The sequence below is a fragment of the Lepidochelys kempii genome, chromosome 6, assembly GCF_965140265.1.
Source record: "Lepidochelys kempii isolate rLepKem1 chromosome 6, rLepKem1.hap2, whole genome shotgun sequence".
Lineage (NCBI taxonomy): Eukaryota > Metazoa > Chordata > Testudines > Cheloniidae > Lepidochelys > Lepidochelys kempii.
In genome coordinates, this window is record NC_133261.1 from 110,798,634 (window position 1) to 110,820,836 (window position 22,203).

The 22,203-nt window shown below is 40.5% G+C and overlaps 1 protein-coding gene across 6 annotated transcripts in view; it reads right to left on the reverse strand.

The window, feature by feature from the left end:
* The window catches only part of BEGAIN (brain enriched guanylate kinase associated), a 266,126-nt gene that overhangs the window by 196,360 nt on the left and 47,563 nt on the right, over positions 1–22,203 (reverse strand). For 3 of the 6 annotated variants that reach the window (XM_073350728.1, XM_073350724.1, XM_073350725.1), the window contains exon 1: positions 5,220–5,456. In XM_073350728.1, coding sequence (XP_073206829.1) covers positions 5,220–5,233 — 14 coding nt within the window. In that variant the 5' untranslated portion in view covers positions 5,234–5,456. Of the gene's footprint in view, positions 1–2,547; positions 2,613–5,219; positions 5,457–22,203 lie in introns of those variants that run through there. The other 3 variants (XM_073350727.1, XM_073350723.1, XM_073350729.1) reach the window with 2 other exon arrangements.

The window sequence follows — 22,203 nt, forward strand, 5'->3', positions numbered from 1 at the left end:
TTGAAAAATTTGTCAGTCCTGGAGAATCCACGATCCTCGGTGATTTTTAAATCCAGATTGGGTGTTTTTTTTCTAAAAGCTGTGCTCTAGGAATCATTTGGGGGAAGCTCTATGGCCCGTGTTCTACAGGACCTTGGGCTTAGATGATCAAAATCATCCCTTCTGGCCTTGGAGTCTATGGGAAGAAAAACTATCTGCAGCAGTGACCGTGTAACAGCTTAATACATTCTGTTCCTTCATCCCTGTGAGGCTTTCCCCGAGCTCTCAGCCTGTTTAATGTCTGTCATGTCTCCTTGAGGATTTGGTTATAAGGGGGATAGTTGTGTCAGGGATGAGACTGAGAGAATGGAGTAGTTCAGAACTCCGGTGAGCAGGATTAAATGACAGCATTAGGAACACCAGTGGCTTCAGAAGCTTGTCTACACTAGGTCTCTTACTGTCGCTATTGCTGCTGGTGCTGCCCGATGGGAAAATTCTTATTGTTTTTAAAAAAATGAGGGGGGGAGGTGGGAGAAAGAGCAAACCATAGAGGAGTCAAGGCAGACTGGAAGGAACTTAGTGGCAGGCAGGCGTATGCATTACCATGTGAAGAGAGCTGTAACAAGTGCTGGGAATGCAGTGGACATGCATGTGTGCTCAGTTTTTTTACTCAACTACAATAACAGCGTTCCTCCAGTGCTCTGGGTGTCTTTGCCTATCTTTTAAAATTGCACTAATCAATAAGCAGACCCATCAGTTATCCCAGATCAGCTCAAATATCCAGCTACGAAGCACAGTATGAGAATTCAAGAGAGAGGTTCTATCACCAAGTGTGAACTTTGGGCAAATCCGTTCATCTCATTTTTGTCATCTTTAACATGAGGATCAGACCTGCTCCCATCACAGGGTTGTCAAGACTTTTGGCAGTTTACAGAAATGACTTACTTGAGTTCCTCTGATGAATTGTCACAGAAGTCCTATTACTTTTATAATTATTACAACTAACACTAAAGAGAATGTAAACACCTCAATAGGGAACCAACCACTGCTCCATGCACTATGATTAAACTAATTACTTGTCATGATCTTGCTATACCACTGATGTGAATAGGAGATGCAAAAAAGGAATTAGCAGGGGGAGTCATCTATTTAAACTTCCATATAGGGAGATACAATAAATCCTGTTTCTGCATTGTGTGGGTCTAGAACTGATTCCTGGTATGTCTGGATTGCCATTTTAAATTTAGGGATATACTTTGATATTTTTACTCAGTTGAACAGAACCCGACTGAACAAATAGTCCTATTGACCTCACTAGGATTACCTGGAGAGAAAAATAGCTTTTCCCACACGGGATAGTATCAAAAACTGAGTTAGGGTTGAAAACAGATAAAATAACTTTGTATTCTGAGGTGGTCATCTTCTATCCAAGGATCTGAAAGGACTTTTTAGACTCAACTTCACAACCATTTCCTTGCAAAGTAGGAAAATATTATTACCCTATAATTTGAAGGGGGATGAATCTGTAGCTTACTAGGCAGTAGAACCCCCAAGTCCTGGCTCCCTGTCCTGGTCATACTGTCTATCAGTTTTGACCTCTGGATCTGCGTGCACAATCTTCAGAGTGGCCACATTTTGGTGCATCAAAAAACATGGATGTGCAAGGCTGGAAGCATGAAAAAACCAACTAAGTAATGCTAAATAACATTGTATTTAATTTATGCTAAATTTTCTAGATCACCCGAAAAATCTGGCACTCAGCTCCCATATCAGTAACCTAAATAGAACAGAACATAATGTACATTTCAAAACTCTACTTTGTTACATACCATAGGTCTGAAATTTTCATCCCTTCTTGGTAGACACATTTGAGCAATGAATCCAAAAACTGTGCTTTAAAAGGTTGTATTCAGTAGTAATTAATGTTTTAAAGTGTCTGGATAAACATGCACACCCAACCTAGATAAATGCTGATCCCCAAGAGGTTTGTGATTAGTAGTTAGCCTTAATTCCTGCCTAATATATTGGTACCTCTAGCTATTGTAAACACTACTCTATACTGCTAAGAATTAGTCACAGCATGAAGATTTCATTTAGCAATTATTTTTCTAGCTGAAATTTTACAGAAAAATAGCATGCTTCTATTTCTGTAGGAAGTTCTCCACATGCCAGAATAAATTCTGAAAATCTCCCACTCTCCCCTCCTCCTCCCCCTGTGCAAAAGGACTCTGGAACACCACTGCTAGTCAAGTGCTCTGGGCCAACAGAACACCGCAATAATTCCAAAGTGTGGTAGATCCCTGGGTCAGCAGTTGTCTGTCTTATGGAACCTACTGCACCATTCCTCAAGGCCACTTCAGATGCATCGGGTTTGCTCAAATACAGTAGGACTTCTATAAGAACAGGTTTTAAAATCTTCAGATATTTGGCCCTGTGGCGTCCCAAGCGCTGCTGTTTGAGTGGGCCATATGAAATGTGGAGTCCCTGTGCTTATTTTTGATACTTAAAAGGCTCATTTTTTAAATGGAGAACAGAATGCAAGAACCTTTTTTAACCTTTAGCTCTCACCCTGTGGAAGCTCAGACAGATGAGATCCAGATGAATGTGATTCTCTCTCTGTGTCCTGGTGTAAGCCCCTTCCTCCTGCTTTCTCAAGTCTTAGCTCTGTCTCAGTCACCCTAGTTCCAAAAAAGTGCAAGTGGCCTGAGGCTCTTATTCTCTTCACTTGCCTTATCTCAGCTGCTGTTCACATGGCCACCAGCCCTTCCCAGCTGCTGATGTGTATGACACCTCCCTCTGCAGCTTACCACCCAGTGGATGTGGCAGGAGCTGGTAGCAGAAGAGACAGAGCACATCGAGAGTTCAGTGTGTGCACAAGCCAGACAGGATAGGAATGGCTCCCACCATGATACTGTACTTTTCCCCACATGCCAGCCATCAGAAACCCTCCCAGCTACAAGCAGTACTGCCTTGTAGTCCTGAGGAAACCAAGGGCACTGGCCTTAAGGTGTTGAGCACACTCCACACTCTCTGTGAGAGAGACTTTTACAGCTCCTGAAGGCAAGATCTTACAGGGCTTGTGAGTTCACCAAACCTTTAAAGTGATGGTACTGTAGTATTTTAATGTTTCATTTTTCAAAATGCTGAAGGTGGATTTAGTTTGTGTTCAGGTGTGAGACAACTATGATTGGCATGAGCCAAGCAATGTTCAGGTTGCAGTAGTGCAGCTTACCCCCAAGTAGCTCTGCCAATGACCACCTATCTTGGCCTACTGTTCTACTCCTGAGCCCCTCTTGGGCAGAGAGTGCTTATGATGAGATATGGAATGGGAACAAATGTCTGCTTTGTAAAATACTGTATACAGCAAGTGTAAACAACAAGCTATAAATATCAAGATGCTAGCATACAGGCTGACCCTGTTCCCACTGAAGTCAATAGTAAAACACCCATTTACTTCAGTGGGGTGACATTGGGCTGCTACGGTTTGACTTTGTAGCAGATCCATGCACAGAGTAACTAACTTCAGTGGAGTCTATGTGGATAGCAGCTGCAACATCCGTTCCCCAAATGTTTATATCCTTATGTTAATATTTTCTAGTCAGCTGCTAAGTATCTCTTGTCAAAGCAAAATTTTGCCCTTGTTGCATATATTTCTGAATTCATTCTTCTCCTAGGCTCCACAGCCTATTATTGCAAATACAGCCAGAGCTGTGTTTGTTAAAAGCAGACACCAAGACCACTGGGGGGGGATATTTGTAGAGGTTCCCATATCTGTGCACACAAGTACATAAACAATTATTTGCTTGCACTGTGAACCAAGTTGTGCATGAAAATATGGGTGTGCATAGTCACAGATGTTTGTTTCAATATAGTCAAAGTTTTGTTTAATACTGGGCCAAATCCCAAGGTTCTTACTCAGTCTTTACTCAGGCCAAACTCGCATTGACTTGAGGATTTGTGCCGTTTATTTATATTCTTTTGTATACAAATAACCCCACTATATCACAAGTGTCTTATCAAGCTGATAAATTATACCACTTTGATTCTCATGAGACAACACTGCATAGAAATGTAAAATCAGCACTAACTTAATTAATAAATTATACCAGGAACTTCCAAAACGTGCATCTTGATCAAGTGTACTGTAAGAGTTAATCCTTCCCACTCTTTTCCAACTAAACTCCAGCAAGGGACTTGTTTGTGGTTCCTGCCCAGAAGTCTCCAAATGCTAACTTCAAACCTCTGGGTTCTCTTACAACTGAGCACTACTGCCTTTCCCTAGCTGTTCCCAGAGTACTGCAACTTCCCTTCATTTGCTTAACAAACTTAGTAGCCTTTTTAAAGTTAATAAATCTAAGATTTGTGCTTTATCAGTTAGCCCTGCTGTTCAAACTGCCTCAGTAGGTCCTGAGAAGGAATTTGGGCTTGCTAACTGAAAATAAATTGAGAGTCTAGTAGATATAACTGGACATGAAAATAAGCCTTATAAAAATACTTTAAGGATAATCAATAGTTAAGCATTTCCATATATCGGTTGATATGGTTTGTGGATTGTATTTAGCAGACTGTATTTGATTAAAAATGGCTACAATTCATGCTCTTTTTTCTTTGCAACATGTACAAAAGCAATATCCCCCCCCAAGCAGGCTTACACTCAGACATGAGATGGGGCTACTTATGTATTTATAAAAGCCATCTCCCTTTGCTTAAAGCAGAGAGCTGTGCTCAGAAACTGTACAGTATAGCAACATTTGAAACACAGAAGACACCAGATTTATCTGGGTAGTCAAGAAATGAAATGAACACCACTATTACAGCATTACACAGAAACAAACCACAGTAATTAGATGCTTTGAATTCAAGCCTATGTTTTCTTTAGATTTTTCATAAATTATTGATCCACCTTTCTCATGAAAACAGAATGGCATACTTTTGCAGTAAATGGACAAGTGACTACAACATTTATATAATCAAATATACTCTGCATTTGATAATGAAAACATGTTTGTGTGTAGAATACCCCTTCTGAATTAACATGTCTGCAAAACAAATTTACTAGCCAAACCACATTCACTTCCTATTGTCTCTAAACCACGGCTCTCCTCTGCCACATTATCATGCAATCCAATATTTCACACCCATCATATTAAGCAAAATATTTTTTCAAGACCCTATATCACCTACTGTGCAATAGAATATTTCTTGACTATAATGAGATGTACATAAACTGTCTGACTTACCTTATTTTCTCCATTTCTGTCGCAGAGGCCTACAAGAAATCAAATAATAGGAGCAAATGAATAAAGGAAAACATTCACTGTGCAGATTTATGCATAGTTTAGGCTTTCCAAATGGCTTTTGACAAGTGTCTACAAAGCATCAGAAAGCGAACCCCGCAACTGCATTAGCAGAAAATAACGTGGACGGATTAACTCAGATATAATGCAGCACGCTGCAGAAACACTGTATACCCAGGAGCCATAGGCAACAGAATGACTCAGTTGTAGCGCTGAGGCAGAAAATGAAAAAGCAAGTAACAGGTTACTGTGCCTATTGGATTTCATAGGAAAAAGTTGAAATGCAGAGCTAGTCTGTGCATGGTAAGCACTATGGAAGGATTCTGCTGGCTGTTGAAATCAAGTGATTTAATCTTACGCTAATTTGAGTTCAATTAATCTGTTTCACAGATATCTTGCCAGATGGAATGGCCACAAGCATAGCATCCTTAGCAGGAGTTTTGGGTAATCAAATTAGTTTTTCCAAGTAATATTCTGTCTTTACAATTAGCAGCTCCGTACATGTATCTTGGACATTAACCCTTTCATACCTGCTGATAACGCCTTTGATTCCCATTTACCATATTTCTAGCACAGAATTCTATTAACCCTTTGATTTCTCTGTACCATAGCTGTAGCATATAACCTGTTTGTTAACCCTTTGATTCCTGCTTACCATATCTGTAGCCTTGAACCATATAAAAATGTGATTCATGCTTACTACATCAGTAGCCTATAATTTCATTAACCCTTTTGATTTCTGTTTACAATATATATGCTCTAGGACATTGTTAACCCTTTGACTCCTGTTTATTCATAGCATAGAATCTCATTAACCTCTGATTTCTTTTATTGTCTATAGCATAGAATGTCATTAACCCTCTGGTTTTCTAGTCATCATTATCTAGTATTAGACCCTCAATAACTGCTTTGAATCCTACTTGCCATACCAATAGCACTGAACCTCATTAACCCTTTGGGCTCATGTTTATTGTAGCTAGGGAATGAAAACTCAGAGCAGTTCTGCAATCCTAAGGTTCTGAGATTAATTTTACTTAAATTTCAGTATCCTAAAATTTCACACTGAAAGCATTACCTATTAATCATGAGTTCTTTAAACATTACTGAGTAACCGTTGTATTAAATATAAAATGGGTAAATGCAAATGTAACGGTTAAATGGATTTACTTGTCAAATAGCCAGGAAAACATTCAAAGTGGCAAACTGTTGGTTACTCTGTGTTACTCCCCCCCCCGCTCATATACTTTTGATTTGCCCATTACATGAAGCCATTAGTCATGTCCATGGATACATAATAATCTCTGATGAAATGTATGAAGAATCATAGCGAATCCAATGATTCATTCTTGACTATATCCTGGTGTACAAGATGCCAGCTGCAGGAAAAGCCCTTTCTAGCTAAATTCTCATGGATGTAATGCACATAATGCAATCACAGCATGTTTCCTGGAAGCCTGGGACAGTCAGTGGTAAATCCCAGATTGTGAGATTAAAAAATTACCTTGGGGTCCAGAATTGCTTTTTTGTAATCATATCTTATTAATAGCCCTATGATTTTTCAGTTTGCAAGAACTGGGTAGTTTAAGTGGCACTGGTTTAAAGATTAACCTCTGGAGTTTTTCTTTGGGTGTGGAATGCTGGTGTATGGGGTGGTGTCATATGGGGTATCACTTGATTTCCCACACCACTACCTCAAAAGAAGACCCTGCAGACAAGGGAGACTGGACGCAGCTCCTTTCAGGGCTATTCAGTGCTGCTGTGAGTGTGAGCTGGAAGGGTCACTGCATGCCACCAGGGGCTGAGTTCATTGCTTCCATTATGCTTCTAGTTTTTGCCGGCATCAGAGGAAAATGACTGACCTTCAGACACTTGTCTGGTACTTTGTTTTCTAGTTTTATTCAAGAGGCTGGGGGGATGGTTTGTGTAGTTTAAAATGAAGGACTGAAAATAAAGAGTTCTGGGCTCTCTTTCTGGCTGTGCTACTGAGCTAATGTGTGAATTTAGGTGAGAGACTTACTTACTTTGTTGTGTCCCAGTTTCCCTTATCTGTAAAGTGGGAATAATTACATTACATTTAGAACATAAGAGCATCCATACTGGGTCACAAAGGTCCATCTAGCCCAGTATCCTGTCTTCCGACTGGCCAATGCCAGGTGCCCCAGAGGGAATGAACAAAACAGGTAATGATCAAGTGATTCATCCCCTGTCGTCCATTCCCAGCTTCTGGCTAACAGAGGCTAGGGACACATCCCTGCCCATCCTGGCTAATAGCTGATGGACCTATCCTCCATGATCTTTAGTTCTTTTTTGAACCCTGTTATAGTCTTGGTCTTCACAACATCCTGGCAAAGAGTTCCACAGACTGACTGCGTTGTGTGGGAAAAATACTTCCTTTTGTTTTTTAAACCTTCTGCCTATTAACTTTATTTGGTGACCCCTAGTTCTTGTGTTATGAGAAGGACTAAATAATACTTCCTTATTTACTTTCTCCACACCAGTCGTCATGATTTTATAGACTTCAATCATATCCCCTCTTAGTCGTCTCTTTTCCAAGCTGAAAAGTCCCAGTCTTATTAATCTCTCCTTATATGGAGGTTGTTCCATACGCCTTATAGTTTTTGTTGCCCTTTTCTGAACCTTTTCCAATTCCAATGTACCTTTTTTGAGATGAAGCAACCACATCTGCACACAGTATTCAAGATGTGGGCGTACCATGGATTTATATATTTCTGTCTTTTTATCTATCCCTTTCTTAATGATTCCCAACATTCTGTTTGCTTTTTTGACTGCCGCTGCACACTGAGTGGATGTGTCAGAGAACTATCCACAATGACTCCAAGATCTCTTTCTTGAATGGTAACTGCTAATTTAGCCCCCATCATTTTATACATATAGTTGAGATTGTTTTCCTCTGTGCATTGCTTTGCATTTATCAACGTTGAATTTCATCTGCCATTTTGTTGCCACCTCACTATTTACCCCCCTTTTCCAGATCATTTATGAATATGTTGAATAGGGCTGGGCACAGTACAGACCCATGGGGGAACACTAGTGTTTACCTCTCTGCTTTCTGAAAACTGACCATTTATTCCGACCCTTTGTTTCCTATCTTTTAACCAGTTACCAATCCATGAGAGGACCTTTTCTCCTGTGACAGCTTACTTACTATCCCCTAAGGCTTAATCTGATACTTCTGTGAGCCAGTTTTGAGATGCTCAGACGGAAGGGAACAGAAAAAGCACCAAGTATGTATGTATGTATGTATGTATTTATTTATTACGATGGATTTCAAATTACATAGTAAACTTTGTGAATTCATGTCCCCTCATGTATTTGTATAATGTCAACCACAACTGGCCCTGATACTGACTTCTGGAGCTGTGGTTGCTACCACATTACTACTGGTGAGAATAGTAGTCATCATTTAAATCCAAATGGTTGAAAAGCTTTTATGCATGGAAATTAGGGCGGGTTGCTGCAGACCTTCCATGTTAGCAAGGAGGTTTGTATTAGAAGGTCAATAACAAAGATGACGTTTAGGTTAGACTATTGCAATGTCCTCTGCATGGAGCTAAACATTAAATTGATTGGCAAGTTAGAACTGATGCAGAATATGGTTGCCCCCAAAGGAGCCTGATAGAGAACACACAACACCTATGTTTAAGGACCTGCACTGGTTACCTGTGAGTGCCTGTGAGGTAGGTTTTAAGATGTTGGTTTTCAGTTAGAAGGCCTGAGTCCTCAGCATTGCAATGCCTAACTTCTAGGCACCTAGGAAATCACAGGAATAAAATCGCGATACAAAAAGCCTGATTTAGGTGCCTAAACTCCTACAATAAATGGCGACTAAGAATGGGAGATCCACAAAAGGCAGCACACTCGGTGTGGAAACTGCCCAACTAGCCAATGGGCGATGTGGACCACACAGCTGGGTGCTAAACCCCAGCCCCTCACAGAGTTGGGTGTCTGTCTCTGCTTGTAAATCCAGAGCTGGGAACCCCTCTATTGTAGTCAGGCAGCTTAGGGTGTATGTAGGTGTGTACGTTCCGCATTGGTGCCACTGCAATCTACAACAATACTGCTGGGCTGCCGCCTAACCCTGTAGGTGCCTAAACTCACTTGGCACCTACATTTTCACTGTCAAAGTTCCCTAGATGCCTAAATTTCTGCCTCTGGGCATGCACGCTGCAGCCTCATTCTAGGCATCTGGACACCTTATCTCCTGCCTAAGCTCCAGAGCGATCTAGGTAGGCGAATGCCTATCTCACCCAGTTTCCACGCTATGTATCCGATGAAGTGAGCTGTAGCTCACGAAAGCTCATGCTCAAATAAATTGGTTAGTCTCTAAGGTGCCACAAGTACTCCTTTTCTTTTTGCGAAGACAGACTAACACGGCTGTTACTCTGAAACCTATCTCACCCATGTTGCTCAGAAGCTGCCTAGCAGGGTCCCTGCCAGATTTTGAATGTAGGAGGAGGTGCCCACCTTATTACTTCATGGCTAGATCACTTCCTGTGAGGCCTACATTCAATTCCCTCCTCAGGCAGAGGGCCATTTTGGGCCACCTTTTCATCTGAATGTGGCATCTCACTGTAGGACTGGGAGAGGAGGAGAAGTGGGGAGGAGGAGATATTCTCTTTTGGGTGGGAGAGAGGGATAATATAGGGCATAACTGAAGTCCATGGGGGAAAAACTCCCTTTCCAATTTAAGGGACATAAGATCACGGATATAGTCTGAGTTGCTGCCTGAGTGACAAGAGCACAACGCTGGGGGGAAGAGGGAGAGAAACTCCCTTAAATGGGCCAGTATTTGTCTGATGGTTTTTTTCCTTTTTGTTGTTGTTGTTTGTTGAGGAGGACACTGGATTTTATTTCTGTGATGGTGAGAGTAGTAAACAAGGTGCCACTGACAGACCTTCCTGGCACATCATCTGTTAGGATGTTAAACCTGTGGGCGACTATCAATTTAATTTCAGCATTTCCATTGTGCTCATAGTTGGAATAAAGATTTAGAGAAGCCAGTGTAGCCTTTTTTTTTAGTTTTGTTTCTATGGGGCATTAGTGTCACAAGGTTTAACCCTATCTGATTATAGACAGTCTGTGTATTGTGTATATATCAATTTCCAGAGAATTATCTATTCAGACTACAAAGTACCATTCAAAATGTCCTCAGGACTAGACTGAACTTTAATCCATGTTAATTTTAATAGAACCAGATGAAGTATACAGTTGCATTTGGTTGGTCTCACCATACTGAATGCAATGGATGAATCTGTACCACAGAAAAAGTATTCCCATGAGATTTTCAAGGGAAAATATTAAGAAAATTCAGCTTTTAAATGTGATATTTTGGGCACATCCAACAAGAATTGATTTCTTCATCTCTTTGTGAGCTAGGAGATATCACATTGTATAAGAATTCTTTGCCACCAAAAGTTTATTTCTGTTATGACTGAATAATTTAAGGATCGAATTCCTCTCCTAAGAGAAAACCGAGGATATCTGAAGCTTTCCTCTTGAAACTTGGGAAGGTCTAGGAATTCCCACAGCATCATAAGGTAAAAATGAATTTCCAGTATAATTCTCACTTTATAAACCTTTCTGTCTTCCAAACCAAGTACCTCAAATCTATATGAGTGTCAAAGAAATCCGAAGGGAGATCATCAATATTTTTCAAATGTAACCTACGGTTCTCCCCCCGAATACCTAGAAAAACTGTAACATTTTCAGGTTGTTTTAGCGCATAATGTTCTCAGGATTTTTGTCTTGCTTTCTTAATGGAACATCATCTGGACGGGATAAATTGACCCCCGAGCACTCTCCTGTCGACTCCTGAACTCCACTGCCTACGAGAAGCGCAGGCGGAGTCGACTGGGGAGTGGCAGCAGCCGACTCACCGCGGTGAAGACACCACGGTAAGTCGATCTAGGTACATCCACTTCAGCTACGTTATTCACGTAGCTGAAGTTACGTAACTTAGATCAATTTCCCTCTTCCCCCTCCACCCCCCCAAGTGTAGACCAGGGCTTTAAGTCTCAGGGCCAGATCATCAGCAGGTATATATCAATATAGCTCCTGTGAAGTTGAGCTTTGCTGATCTATGCCAGCTGAGGGTCTGCTCAGTGGTGACTCACTCAGTGAGTTCAACTCATTCCCTTGTTACACTGTACTCTCACTTTTCCTCATTGTTTTCAATCTGGGTTATTACCGAGCAGATCCTCAGCTGGTGTAAATTGTGCTCCATTGACTTCAGTTAAACTATATGCCAATTTATGCTAGCTGAGGATCTGCCCCTGTGTTTCTGGTTTTACTTAGCAAACAATCCAGGGAAACCTGCACAAGAGGCAACCCATATTAGACAATCAGCAAATAGTGCCCTCTTAGGAGGCCACTTTAGGGGCCCCAAAGGTTTTGAGTACAATTATGCTTCACCTTATAAGCAGACCATCTCAGTTAATCAGCTTTTATACATGCTGTACACTCTCTTCCCAAACTCAGACTTCATCTGTGCTGTATTTGCCTCCTCTGGCTTGTTAATCATTTATTATTTGGATTACACTAGCACCAAGAGGGCCCGGTTGAGACTGGTGCCCCACTGTGCTAGGAGGTGTACAAACATCGAGTAAGAGGTATTTCCTTCCCTGAAGAGCTTGTAATCTAAAATGTAACCACAAACAGATGTACACTTACACTGTTTTCACTTTCTTTACCATGCTGGGATACAACAACAGAGCTTGCATTTGGTTTGTTTATTGTCATTCAGTGTCCTCCTATGCTCCAGGACTACAAAAGGCTAAAACCAAAAGGTGTAACAGCATTACATATCCCAGTCACCATTCTACAGTGCATTTGCAGCAAGCTTGGTTTCAGATTGACCCCACAAGGTACAATGCATCTGAAAATATTGTGAGTAGATGCCAAGGAGCAAGAAGGAAATGAAATCAAATAGACCACTTGAAGTACTTATCTCTTAAGCTAGTACTTGACATTATTTACCTACATTGCTAATATAGTTGTGTGGTTGTATATAATATATACATTGTTAACCCAGAAGTGAAGTCTATAATTACATCAAGGTATTTCAGCACAGCAGTTTAAAACATTTTAAAAGTTTGCATTTGTCAGAAGGTGTACAAAGAGGTGTCTGAGAAGTGACTAGGAAGTAACTATGGCATTGCAAGTACCACTGTGCAGTAACTCTTGGCAGATATTGACTTTATGGATGGCCATTATAATATCCTCTGTGAGCAAAGTCTGAGTGAAGCATAGCAACATATGAGTCCTAAGATCGCTGAAATAAACTCATTTATGTACATGTACATATATATGATTACATACTGGAGATGAATATAATGGAATAACTTATTTTCCCTATTTGTAGATAGCACTACAAAAATTCGGAACCCTATATTCTTAAATTCTTGGCTAATACGAAGTGTACATTTTCTTATTTATCTATAAGTGTACTCACATCATAGTATTGTTATGGCATGAGTCACTACGTGCTGCTGTTGAACATAGTCTAAAAAGTTATTTTTCTTAGCACATGAACACTGTTCAGTCTTTGAAGAAATAATAGTATTGTTTTGTAATGTTCGTTTTGGGGGGAAGCTGTGGCAAGCAGCAAGAGAATTTGTTTTTTGACTTAAATTCCTAATCAGAATCCGTTCTCAAGGCAAAGTAGCTTCCAGGGAACTGTGCAGCGGTGTTTTAGCTGAGATTCCTGGAAGAGGGGGATTGCCTGTGGGCTATTTGTGATACACCTGTTCAAGGACTAGTGTTTATAGTGCAATATAAACAACTTGCACTAATAATATATCTGGATGCTATGTCACTGATGTCTCCTCTAAAAGGAATCTGACGTGCAAGGACGCAACACCTGCTGTCGCACAGCAGAGGGGTAACAATATGCATTTGATTCACATTCTCTTTATCCCAGTCCCAACCAACATTTATCATACTTCAAAGCCACGCCAATGATGCTATGCTTATTTCTGGAGCAGTGGGTGCTCTATTTAATTAAAAAGCCATTGGCCTGTGATACACCATTTGGTTTGTTCCTGCAATTTTTTAAGAAAAAACCTTACCTAACAGATGAAAGAATGAGATCAGAGATTTAATATTAAGGAGATCTTTGATCTTCTTCGTCCAATCAGTCTCTGCTGGTGGTGGTGTGTTTTGTTTGGTTTTTTTGTTTGTTTGTTTAGATATGCTCTAGTTCAAAAGGAATCATTTTGGGGAAGTACTATAGCCTGCGTTTGTATGGGAAATTAGACTAGACAATCATAATGGGCCCTTCTGGCCCTGGAATCTACAAAGGGAACAGCATTATTGTCCAGACATTATGGAAGAGATTTAAAACAAAAAACCTCTCCAATTCTGCAATTAACTGGGAGGCAGAAGTGCTAGGTTACCTTAATTAAGGGAAATGGTTCAAATTACCTCTCTGGCAAATGTGTCGGTAGCATGAGGTAAAAAACAGAGGATCGAATTTCTAGAAGTGCTGTCAATTGATGCCAGCACTGTTTTCACTTGTAGAAGTCAATTCTCTTATGTATATGGTTGCCTGCGGAAGCCGGGGACTGGACTCAATAACCCAGAAGTCCCTTCCAGTCCTGTGTCCCTCTGTTTTGTACATGTAATCCCCATTAACATTAAAGAGAGTAGATGTGTGCAAAAAGGAGAGAACAGGCTGGTTGTTCATTAAGATGGTTAATATGATATTTGTAGTCTTAAAACTATGTGAGTAACATCCAGTGTTAAAACTTGAAACTTCAAAACTCATTTGGAGGCTTTATAGCAAGACTAGGTCTGCCTGGTTCTATTTTGGACTCTGCCACTGACTAACAATTTGAATGTGTGTAACCACACTGGGCCCAATTCAGCATACCACCCCTATTTAGAAAAACTTTAAACCTATTCAAATCAATGGGACTTAAGCATGTGCTTAGTTCTGCAAGTATGTGGGCTTCTGTGCCTTGGTATACTCAGTTGTAAAATAGGTTTTAATAATACCCACCTCAGTGGGTCGTTGATGCTCATAAGACCGATTAACTAAAGTTTGTAAAGTGTCTTTCCCTACCCACTTGAAGGTGTCTGGATGCCTAGGGAACATATAGCTACTTATAGGACTCCATTGCTGTAGAGTCTGAGCACCTCACAATCTTTACAGTATTGTTCCTCACTACACTCCTGCGAGGTAGGGAAGTGCTCTTATTCCCATTTTACAGATGGGGAGCTGTGGCACAGAGAGGCTAAGTGACTTTCCCAGGGTCATACAGGAAGCCTGTAGCAGAGAAGGGACATGAAGCTAGGTCTCCCAAATCTTAAACTAGTGTCTTGATCACTGGACCATCCTTTCTCTTCATCTCACTTTAGGTAGGCTGTGCAAGTGAGAGATGGTCTTCCTGCCCTCTTCCCCATGCACTCTCTCTCAAGGGTCAGCCACAATCTAGCCCTAATGTTCTAGTAAATAATGTGCTATCTGTTTAGAATGCACAAAAGTCTGAAAGTCGCACACATTAATTACCAAGGATTTTTGGTCTTTTGCAAAACTGCAAGGCTAGTCATTGAGTCCTGTAGTGTCTTTGTGAAATGTTTGAGTAAGGTGAGCTCTGTGCTGGACTTAGATGGTATCTTAATTACTACAAGGTCATAAGAGGTCTTTTCTCTTCATATTCAGTATGTTCTGCATCAATGTTCTTCAGTGGTGCTTTTTTCCTGTAAGTTTAAAGGAGTCTGTTCTTACTCTTACACTCGAGTTGTTAAGTTTTATTGTGGATACATGAAATCAGACTCTGGAGATTCCTTTGTCAAAAAGGAAGCTGTATTGTTAAAATTACATCTGGTTTCTCACACATGTCATGTTTCTCAGGAACATTTAGCCAGTATTATCTAGCAGTTTCACTTGCCTGTCTTTCCTTATGCACCGCTATTTTTGGATAGTTTTGATCCAGTTAGATTTAAATAGTCTAGTTTTCAAGGCAAGAAAAAGAAGATGATTAAGGTTGAATTTGTCAATGATTCAGCCATGCTTGTTGTCACTAATGCTATTCACAGTCCCCACAGTGCGGGACAGATTGCACATTCAGAATGAGGGACACAGCTGTAGTATAATAGTTGTATTGTACTATGGGATTTGAGAACTAAATATATATCCAATATAATTATAAACCAGCCAGGATCATTAACTGTTTGAGAGGCATTGTCAAGTGAGTTTCTCTGAATACTGTGAGGAAAATCTTGCCTCCTTTGCAGTCAGTGACAAAATTCCCATTGACGTCAATGGGGTCAGGATTTTATCTCATATCACATTTTTCATTCAGCTTCAGAGTTTTTTGCATCTAACAAGCATAAAACTACGTGAGTAACTTAAAATAAGCACAGTAACTTAAGATAAGCACAGTATCCAGGGCCCAATCCAAAGCCTAAAGATAGGAAGTCAATGGAAAGACTGACCTCATTGGGTTTTGGATGGTGTGAAATCATAGAATATCAGGGTTGGAAGGGACCTCAGGAGGTCATCTAGTCCAACCCCCTGCTCAAAGCAGGACCAATCCCCAACTAAATCATCCCAGCCAGGGCTTTGTCAAGCCTGACCTTAAAAACTTCTAAGGAAGGAGATTATGTTGAGAAATCAAAAAGTCTAACTCCTAGAGTAATAAAAGCTCTTTTATGCCTTTCTGGTCCATGTGGAACAAAGAACCTTCACCACTGCCTTCCTTCTTTGGTGGTCTCCTGCTGCAGTCCTAGCTTCTTCCTGGGTCATTTTGATAGTTTTCAAATATGCTTTTATTGTGCATTTCCATGTCATTCTTGGTCTTATTGCCTCTTGCCCTCAGGGTTCCAGTCTAATCATTGTCTTACTATGTTGTTCAGATCTTTCCTCCATACATGTCCAAGCCATCCCCATTTTCGTTCTGTAATTCTCTGTCCTATCAGTTTCTGTTTTGTCCTCCTCCAAAATTCTTCATTTGTGATTTTTTTTCTGGACATCTGATATTGAGGATTTGTCTAAGGCAGCTGTTTATGAGAACATAGAGTTTAGATAGTAACGTCTTAATAAGTCTCCAAGTTTCAGTGCCATATAGTAAGACCGACTTTACAATGGAGTTAAATATTCAAAACTTTGTTTGGAGGGCAAGATTTCTGTTTCTCCAGATTGGCTTTAGAGTTGCGAAGGCATGTCTGGCTTTCACTATTCTGGCTTTAATATCTTCATCCGTTCCCTCTGTTGTACTTACAATGCTGCCAAGATAAGTGAACTATCAGACCTCTTTCATGCCAGACCCAGATAGTGTTCTTGGTGGGTCTTGTCGGTGTGTTGATTCTCACTGTTTTAGTTTTCTTGGTGTTGATTTTTTCCATCCTGGAGATCATTTGTTTTAGCTTGGATGTCTCTCTGGGTATGGGATAGCATGATGACGTCATCTGCAAAGTCAAGATCCTCAGACTTCTCTGTGGAAGGCCATTGTATGCCCTTTGGTTGTTCTGTACTCTCTCATTATCCAATCTATTACCAGTAAACAGATCATGGGTGACATAAGATGTTGTCTGACACTGTAGTAGCATCAAATGGCTTAGTCAGTTCACTGTTATGTATTACTTGGCATGTTTATATTTTCATAGAAGCACTGAATGATGTTCACAAATGTAGGAGTGATTTCATGCAGTGTAGCAACTTCCATAAAACTGTTCTATCCCCTGTATCAGAGGCTTTTTGGAAATATATAAAATTCATATAAAGCTATTGGTTTGACAGTCCTGTGATGATACGTAGGGTTAGTATTTGATCTATGCATGATTTCTCATGTCTGAACCCTGCCTGTTCTTGTCATAACCTTGAATCTATCACTTTCTTTTTGTCTAGAATAATATGTATAAATATGTTACTTGGGATAGACAGCAATTGAATGCCCCTCCAGTTTTTACACTGACAAAGGTCGTCTTTCTTTGGCAGCTTCACTATGATGCTTTTCCTTCTTCCCATATCTTTTGTAAGAGACCTATCAAATGTCTACTTAAGTTTGCTTTAAGAACCTCCACTGAAATATTATCTGGATCTTTCCAGACTCCTAGAGAAATAAAAGCTCTATGTCCCTTATTAGATAAAGAACGCATTATCTACATCATTAACATATAGGCCTCCAAAGTAGTCCTAAAGTCACAGTACAGCACATAGGCACATGCATAACTTTTGAGCACATGAGTTGTGCCACTGAAGTTAATGAGTTCTCATGTTTAGCACAATTTGTCAGAGTCACAAAGAACACATCATCATCAGAAACCTAGCATCAAATCTTAAACATGAATTCTGAGGGGAAAAAAAAATCTTTGTGATTAAGGGAACCAGGTAATAGAAAGCTCTGATTTAGAAGGCATTTGACTCCACTACTTCAGCGAAGCTAAAAAATAGGAAACGTGGTCAGTTAGAGCACAGAGCTCCATAATGGCAACTGAAAACATTTCAGTGGCATTAGTCTGCATATGCTAGGACCTGTATCTGCATGGAAAGAAATGCATTTACTGCCTTGGTGGTAATAACTAGCGAGGCACATTGAATCTTGCAATGAGCTCTGTGTGGGTGAACCCCCTGCAGGATCAGGGCCATGGTATGTAACATGGGATTTGATATTGCAATTCTGATGCAGGTGAAACTCTCATTGAAGCCAGTTGCTCCTAGCTGACTTCAGTGGGACTCTGTCTCCATGAGTACTGCAGAATCCAGCTCAATATGCTTAAACAAAGCTTGCTCCGCCTCGCTAAATCAAGTATCAGTGAAGAAACGAATAATAGTCAAGTATGGACCATTTAAAGAATGTAAACAAATATGCACTTGGTGAAATTAAACTAATCTGGCATTTGTAGAATGCCTGTTTGTTAAAGTTACTCTTCTAGTTCTGCCAGACTTGAGTCTAATTTTTTTTGCCAGGGTATTATATGCAACCTGGAAGATTTACAGGATTGAAGTAACAGTCTCCTAGCAACAACATGTCCTCTGACTCTCTTCTTTGATAACCATTAAAATATATGTTAATGGCACTAGATATTACAAAATGAAATGTTGAGTTCCATAACTAATGAAATGAAGAATTTTGATTTACATCTTCAGTTCAGAATAACAATGCATTGGGCTGGAACTACAACATGGTTACTAAGATACCTCCATGTAGTTTATGTTGCCAGCAATTTGCTTAGTTACTCATTACTGGGTCCCAATACTGCAAACACTTTCAGGCACCTAAGTACACACATGAGGAGCCCCATTGAACTTGGCAAGACTACTCATGTGTTTAAGTGTTTGGAGAATTAGGGTCTTAATGTCTGCACGTTGGCTTGTATGCATTCTAAACCTCCCCCCCACCCCGCCTCTCTTAATAGGAAATCCTTTTTTGACAACCTGAGAACAGGGAGTCAAAGAATTTAAATCCTAATGGCAAAATTCTGTGCTCAGATCCTCATGGGAAATTTTGACTGATATAATGCTCTCCCCTGGAATTCACAGGAGTGCCTCAACCCTATGAAGTGCAGTATATCACTCAAAATGCAGCTATGAGATCAGGAGTGCAGAAAAGAAGGAACAGACATGTTAACTGAAAAAAAAAATCTGCAAACTAAGTCAGTCTATACAAGGAGCAGCTATAGTAGCTTGCCAGTAGATTTCAAAAGGGGTGCACAGATGTAAGCCAGCACAGAATGCAGGACTCTGCATTTAGGGTAGGATCAAAAGAGCATGATGAATTACTGTTTTTAATAGGGTGAAGCAAGAAGGCCCATGACTCGAGAGAGTACTGGTCAAAATGTTTTGAAATCAAAGATTGACACCCCTCCCAAAAAAAAAAGTGGGTGAGGGGGGAGAAAGGAGAGGGGAAGTTTTCTTCATGAAAACTTCAGCAAAGATTTTTCTTCTGTATTTTGACCATCTATTTCTAACTGAGGAGCCCAGACAAGGAAGTACTGAAAGGAAGAAACAAAAGAAAATAAGGTTTTCATAAGTGTAGATTTTAGAAAAATTGATTATTCCTGTGGAAAAGGGCTACAGAACTTAAAATAAAATATCTGCTATAGAATTGTATAGGAGGTTTCCAAAAATTATTCAAAAGGTACCACAGAGAGGAAGGATGGTCCAGGTCTAGGCAATAGCTGATTGCCATATTTGGGGTCGGGAAGGAATTTTCCTCCAGGGCAGATTGGAAGAGGCCCTGAAGGTTTTGTGTCTTCCTCCATAGCATGGGGCACGGGTCACTTGCTGGAGGATTCTCTGCTCCTTGAAGTCTTTAAACCATGATTTGAAGACTTCAATAGCTCAGACATAGGTGAGAGGTTTATCGCAGGAGTGGGTGGGTGAGATTCTGTGGCCTGCGTTGTGCAGGTCGTCAGACTAGATGATCACAATGGTCCCTTCTCACCTTAATATCTATGAGTCTATGAATAGCCTAGGATCTAGGAGATTCATGTTCAAGTCCCTGCTCCATCACAGACTTTCTAGGTAACTTTGGGTAAGTCACTTAATCTATCTGTGCCTCAGTTTCCCATCTGTAAAATGGGGGATAATAGGACTTCCCTACCTCACAGGGGTGTTGGAAGGATAATTAAGAACATAAGAATGGCCATACAATGACAGACTAATGGTCCATCAAGCCCTGTCTTCCGACAGTGGCTGCTGCCAGATGCTTGAGAGGGAATGAACAGAACTGGGCAATTTATCATGTGATCCATCACCTATCATTCAGTCTCACCTGCTAGTAATCAGAGGTTTAGGGACACCCAGAACATGGAGTTGCATCCCTGACCATCTTGACTAATAGCCATTGATAGACCTATCCTCCAGGAACTTCTCTAATTCGTTTTTGAATCGAGTTATACTTTTGGCTTTCACAACATCCCCTGGCAATGAGCTCCACATGTTGACTGTGTGTTGTGTAAAGAAGTACTTTGTTTATTTTAAACCTGCTCCATATTAATTTCACAGGGTGACCCCTGGTTTGTGTGTTCTAGGAAGGATTAAATAGCACTTCCTTGTTCACTTTCTCCGCACCACTCATGATTTTATAGCCCTCTCTCATATTTCCCCTCGGTCATCTCTTTTCTAAGTTCAACAGTCCCCATCTTTTTAATTTCTCCTGTGTGGAAGCTGTTTCATACCCCTAGTCATTTTTGTTGCCCTTGTCTATACTTTTTCCAATTCTAATTATCTTTTTTTTGAGATGGGTCGACCAGAACTGCATGCAGTACTCAAGGTGTGGATTCATATAGCAGCATTATGATATTTTCTGTCTTATCTATTCCTTTCCTAATGGTCCCTAATATTCTGTTAGCTTTTTTGACCACTGCTGCATCTAAATACCTAAGATAGATTCTATAGGTTTTAGAGTAATTTTTACAGAACCCCATTAAGTATCTGCAGAGACCCGTAAGGTTCATCCTTATTAAATTCTGTAGGACTTTTTTTTTCTGTGAGGAGCTGTCCTGCAAAGAAGATGGATCTGTTGTTTTTCTTACACAGAAAGAGTAACCATACGTTTTTGGTCAGAAAAGACAGAGCAAATGTAAAGTCTCCATGAGAGAGCACAATTTGTTTGCCCCAGAGTGGGCTGCGTCTGACCACAAAATGACAGCTGCCTCAGCAGCAGGTATTTAAAGGTGCAGTATATAGAAAAGAGTCTGAACTGAGTTATACACACTGCAATGTACATAATTAGTAAGTGTGGTACAAGTAAAATGGACTGGTATTATCCAAGCAAACAAAGTCCAATAAAATGTCTAATAGAGGTATGTCATTATTGTTCTGCTATAGGTAGGTCCTAGAAAGATCACAAGCACATCTACACTGCCAAAAAAACCCACCACCAACCCTAAACAAATCACAGCAGCAAGTCTGAGACCAGGTCAATTGATTCGGGCAGGTGCTAAGGGGCAAAAATAGCAGTGTAGATATTCCTGCTTGAGCTCTGAGACCTGCCCCCTCCCGGCAGTTTTCAGAGCCTAAGCTCCAGCCCAAGCTGGAACGTTTCCAATGCTTAGCCCCATAGCATGAGTCTGAGTCAGTGGACACGTGCTCTGAGACCCACTGCCGTGTGTGGGTTGTTGGGTTTTTTTTTTCTCACAGTGTAGACGTGCCAGATCCTTACCACCGTAAAGAAGTAGAGTACCTATGTCTGATCATGTGCTGGCAGGGCATTTTGCCATTCAATATCCTGTTACAATAAAATTGTAAGGGAAAGTAAATTTTCCTTTCATCAGCTCTTTTGAGTATGCTGTCAATAGACTCAGCCTGCCAACCGATTACTGTAATAGTGTAAGAGGAAAGCTACTTACAAATTGGATTTGTAGGTATTAAAACAAGACCATAAACAGGCCTAAAATGTTCCTGACTCTGTATCCTACTGCTAAAATAGCTAAAATGATGGAATTCCATGACTTTGAGCAAGTTCTTTTCTTCCCCATTCAGAGATTCTTCCCTCCTTTAATGCCTATACCATTATTTGATTCAAAAGTAAGATTTGTTTCTGCATCATGGAAGCAGTGTGATTTCTTTAGCCACATCGTTAGTCACATGCCAGACACTATGCACACACTCTCCTTTGGGTCTCTGCCTTACCTAGACTTTGAGTGACATCTGAGCCACAGACCATATGTGAATCGATGCAGGTGCAAGAGATCGTTCTTCCATTCACATCTCACAGGGCTGCAATAGAGAGAACTGGAACAGAAGGCTGAAACTTAAGTAGAGGCCATAAGGAGGCTATGGAGAGAAGAATGGGAAATTTCATACGATGACATCCTATACCAGAAACTAACGTTCTGTTGTGCTTGTGAACTGTGTGTGTTAGTGTTACGTTAGCCCCTTAGTGACGCATCTCCCAGCACCTTGTTGGGCTAATGGATTCTGATGTGTGCCAGCTTTGGCATGGAATGTGGCGTGAGA